Raw genomic sequence first — 4,509 nt, forward strand, 5'->3', positions numbered from 1 at the left:
TATGGTTGCTGTAGCAACAAACTTCCAACCTCTGCTCAGCTCTACGGAATGAGCGCATACCTATTAATATGTTCAATAGCCTGGGGAATTAAGTTACTCAATGCAGATTTTCTTTCAAGTGCAAAAACAGCTGGAGGAGCCAGCTTTTGGTGGCACTGCGGTTAGAGGCTAGTAATAGAGGCTGGTGTTTGTGCAACCTGTTGGCAAAAGTGAAAGCCAGTGTACCCCTAGAGCTGGCCGCAGGTGAAGGGGGTGCACTGGTGAGGAATCATGGGAGCTGCGCGCAGGAAGCCTTTGCAGAGCAGTCAGGTGGGCTCTCTTCTCCTTCTCTGGTGTGTGTCTGTGGGAGGTGCAGCCACCATTCGCTATTCGGTGGCGGAGGAGATGGAGAGCGGTTCATTTGTGGCTAATGTGGCTAAGGACCTAGGGCTAGAGGTGGGGAAGCTGGCAGAGCGTGGAGCGCGGCTCGTTGCTGAGGGCAACAGGTTGCATTTCCGGCTCCACCGTAAGACTGGAGATTTGTTTGTCAAAGAGAAACTAGATCGCGAGTCACTTTGTGGCAAAGCTGACCCGTGCGTGCTGCACTTTGAAATTATTCTGGCCGAGCCGCTGCAGTCCTTCCGGGTGGAAGTCAGAGTATTTGATATCAATGACAATGCACCAGTTTTTCCAAACAAAGAGCCTCTTTTAAAGATTCCCGAGAGCACCCCCTTGGGCTCACGCTTTCCATTGCAGAGTGCCCAGGATCTGGATGTGGGACTCAATGGTCTCCAAAACTATACCCTGAGTGCAAACACCTATTTCCACCTGCACACACGCTTCCGAAGCCACGGTCCCAAATATGCAGAGCTTGTGTTGGATAATCCCTTAGATAGAGAGGCGCAGCCTGAAGTCAACTTGACCATTACAGCGGTGGATGGTGGGTCCCCTCCCAAATCTGGCACCGCCAACATTCGAGTGGTTGTCCTGGACGTCAATGACCACGTGCCCCAGTTCTCTCGCTTGGTGTACCGTGCTCAGGTGCCAGAGAACAGCGACAATGGCTCTTTGGTGGTGGTGGTGACTGCCACGGACCTGGATGAGGGCACCAATAAACAGATAACTTACTCTTTAGCTGAAAACCCAGAAACAGTTCTACGAACATTTCTTGTTGATCCACAAACTGGAGAGGTTCGACTCCGCGGGCCCCTAGATTTTGAAACGATAGAAACATATGACATTGACATTCAAGCTACAGATGGAGGGGGTCTTTCTGCCCACAGCAAAGTCTTGGTGGAAGTTGTGGATGTAAACGACAATCCTCCAGAAGTGACAATCTCTTCGGTGTCCAGCCCTCTTCCCGAGGACTCTCCACTCCAGACTGTAGTGGCTCTCTTCACTATCCGAGATCGGGATGTGCGAGTTGGAGGAAAAATCACCTGTTTCCTCAAAGAAGATTTGCCTTTTGTAGTCAAACACACATTCCGGAATTCTTACTCGCTGGTCACGGACAGAAGCTTGGATAGGGAGGATGTCTCCAACTATAATATCACCCTCGTTGCCATGGATACTGGACCACCCAATCTGTCTACAGAGACTGTGATTGAAGTGGTAATATCTGATATAAATGACAATTCTCCAGTCTTTCAGGAGGATTCCTACGTCTTGACTGTTCGTGAAAACAACAGTCCTGCAGTTTTTATTGGCAAAGTCCACGCTGAGGATCTAGATTTGGGTGAAAATGCCCAAGTAACATACTCCCTGCTGCCTCCAAAGAGTGGCGATCTCTCAGTCTTTGCGTACATCTCCATAAACTCAGATAATGGAAAGCTTTATGCACTAAGAACCATGGATTATGAGGCCATTCAAGACTTTCAGTTTGTAGTAAAGGCAACTGATGGTGGTTTTCTGCCATTGAGTAGCCAAGTTACTGTCAGAGTGGTCGTCCTGGATGACAATGACAATCGTCCAATGATCTTGTATCCACTGCAGAATGGCACTTTGCCCTGCAATGACCTGGTGCCAAGATCTGCAGAGGCAGGGTACCTGGTGACCAAAGTAGTGGCTGTTGATGGTGACTCGGGGCAGAATTCTTGGCTTTCATACCACCTTCTTAAAGCTACTGACCTTGGGTTATTTTCTGTTCAAAGACAAAATGGGGAAATACGTACACTGAGGCAGATATCTGAGAGAGATCCTATGATGCAGAAACTAGTCATTCTGGTTCAGGATCATGGCCAACCAGCTCTCTCCACTACTGCCTCACTCAACATCCTGCTGGTAGATGGCTTTTCAGAGCCTTACTTGCAGTTCCAGGACCCATCCAAGCATCCTAGAAAGGTAAATCCAACCACAAAATATTTGGTCATTTCTCTGGCTGTGCTTTCTTTTCTTTTTCTCTTTTCTGTCACTGTGATCATTATTATACACCTCTACCAGAAGATTAAACACAGAGACAAATTCACAATTCAAGAGCACTTCTATGATGACTGTAATTTTTCTAACAACTTGGTGCAAGGAAGAGGCAATGCTTCCTTATCCCAGCCTTGTCCATATGATATGTGCTCAGCCACTGGAACTGGGAATAGTGAGTTCCGTTTTCTTAAGCGATTTATGCCCAATTTCCCATTCCCCCAAGCCACTGGTGAGGTGAAAACAGAGGATGACTCCAGTTTGCCTCCAGGTTCTAATAGAAATCGGTCTCAGGGTTCAGAGGGTCATGCCCGGATAGGAGATGACTATATGTAATTCTGGCTAGTATCTCTCATGGGAAGAGAAATGGAATGTTACAATCTATTTTCAAAGACTCATCGTCATGGAAACAGTGGACTGAAATTTTGATGGAAACAGGAGTACCTAGTTTGGAATAGGAAACTCAGATTAAGGCTTGGCTTAGTATAAAACAAGTATCTTGATCCCTAAATTATACATACATACATACATACATACATACATACATACATACATAAACACACACACACACACACACACACACACACACATATACATACACACATACACACACATCTGGAATTCTTTTAAAGAAGCACTACTGTATGTAAATTCTGCTTTCCCATCTTATGTGCTAGGCAAGAAATCAACAAGCCATTTTCTCATGTTTCCTATGGCATTTCTGGTCCTGGACTGAGAAGTACTTAGTTCTGTAGAGAGAGCTGTTTATTTCACCTTTAAATAACTTCTCAGTAGAAAGTTATTCATGCATAAGGAAGAGAATGGGCTCTCAGCTCTGATTAAAAATTAAGTTTGCCTGAGAGTAGCGGTGAATGCCTTTGATCCCACCACTCAGGAAATAGAGTCACTTGGATCTCGGTGAGGTCCAGGCTAACCAGAAATACATTGTGAGACCCTATCTCCAAAATAATGGCAGGCAAATACATAGTTTATCATTCAGAAAAATTTATATTTTGTACCTTACAAATGGAAATCATCTCTGAATCAGCCTGCATGTCATCATTTATAATCATGAAAATGCTCGGAAAAAGTGATGATTCTTACTCACAGTGGCAGATTGAAATTAAAATAAAAAGGACTTAATTAATTTTTAAATGTAAGAGCAGATATAAAGCTAAAGCTCAGTAAAGAAATATTTTTCCAGAATTGTTAGATGTCGCTTTTTAAAAAAATTATTTTATTGGATATTTTCTATATTTACATTTCAAATGTTATCCTCTCCCCCTCCACTTGTTTCCATGAAGGTGCTTCTCTTAAGACTTATTTGGGGTCTTAGGCAGGTCTTAACTCTCTCTAATATATAGATATCCCTGCTTTATCAAACAGTAGTTAATCAGTATAGTAAATTAGGGGTGCGATAGGATATAAATAGAATATTTTTGCTATAGTTAATTAGCTATAGGATACTTAATTTAAACCATTTTGTGCTAAGTGCTGTAGAAGCTTTATACTTTTAAACAATTTTGTAATTTGTAGAACAACTGTAAAATAAGACACCAAATAAAGAAGTTCATTAATATCAGTTAAATTGCCTTAAGAGATACACTTTCAGGAAGATTTGGTGGTAAGTCCCAGTCCCACCCCCAGTGTCCCAAGCTGTCACTATAGCATTGTAAATATAAGAGAAGGTTGATTTCAAACAAATCATGCATAAAATGAATTGGGATGGGGAACAAGTTAGGGTACTTGAAAAATAAATTTTAACCCTTATAAGCTTTACTAGGTGCTCTTATTCTAATGTTAAAAAAAATGGATGCCAATAAAACTACTAACCATACCTTTAAGTCAGTTTGCTTTAATGAGGCTGTAACTATGTGTTCTTTCCTTTTAACAATTGTTCTCAATTTAGACTTAGTGAAGTTGTCCTGATTTGTTTTTTTATTCAAGAGCTACAACATTTGTTTTTGTTTGTTTTTGAGACAGAATTTCTCTGTGTAGCCTTGGCTGTCCTGGACCTTGCTTTGTAGACCAGATTGGCCTCTAAATCAGAGACCCACATGCTTCAGTCTTAGTGCTGGAATTAATGTGTGTGTTATCACACCTGGCTGAGGTACAACG

At 42.6% G+C, this 4,509-nt stretch overlaps 1 protein-coding gene across 1 annotated transcript; it reads left to right on the forward strand.

Annotated features, from left to right (window-relative positions):
• Nucleotides 1-270: 270 nt before the first annotated feature.
• Nucleotides 271-2,727, forward strand: PCDHB1 (protocadherin beta 1; the record flags this gene model as incomplete). The annotated part of the gene is made up of 1 exon (XM_080919766.1): nucleotides 271-2,727. One exon carries the CDS (start codon nucleotides 271-273, stop codon nucleotides 2,725-2,727), a length of 2,457 nt encoding a protein of 818 aa, XP_080775892.1.
• Between the last annotated feature and the right edge of the window lie 1,782 nt (nucleotides 2,728-4,509).

This window comes from Micromys minutus (genome assembly GCF_963924665.1).
Source record: "Micromys minutus genome assembly, chromosome: 8".
Taxonomy (NCBI): domain Eukaryota; kingdom Metazoa; phylum Chordata; class Mammalia; order Rodentia; family Muridae; genus Micromys; species Micromys minutus.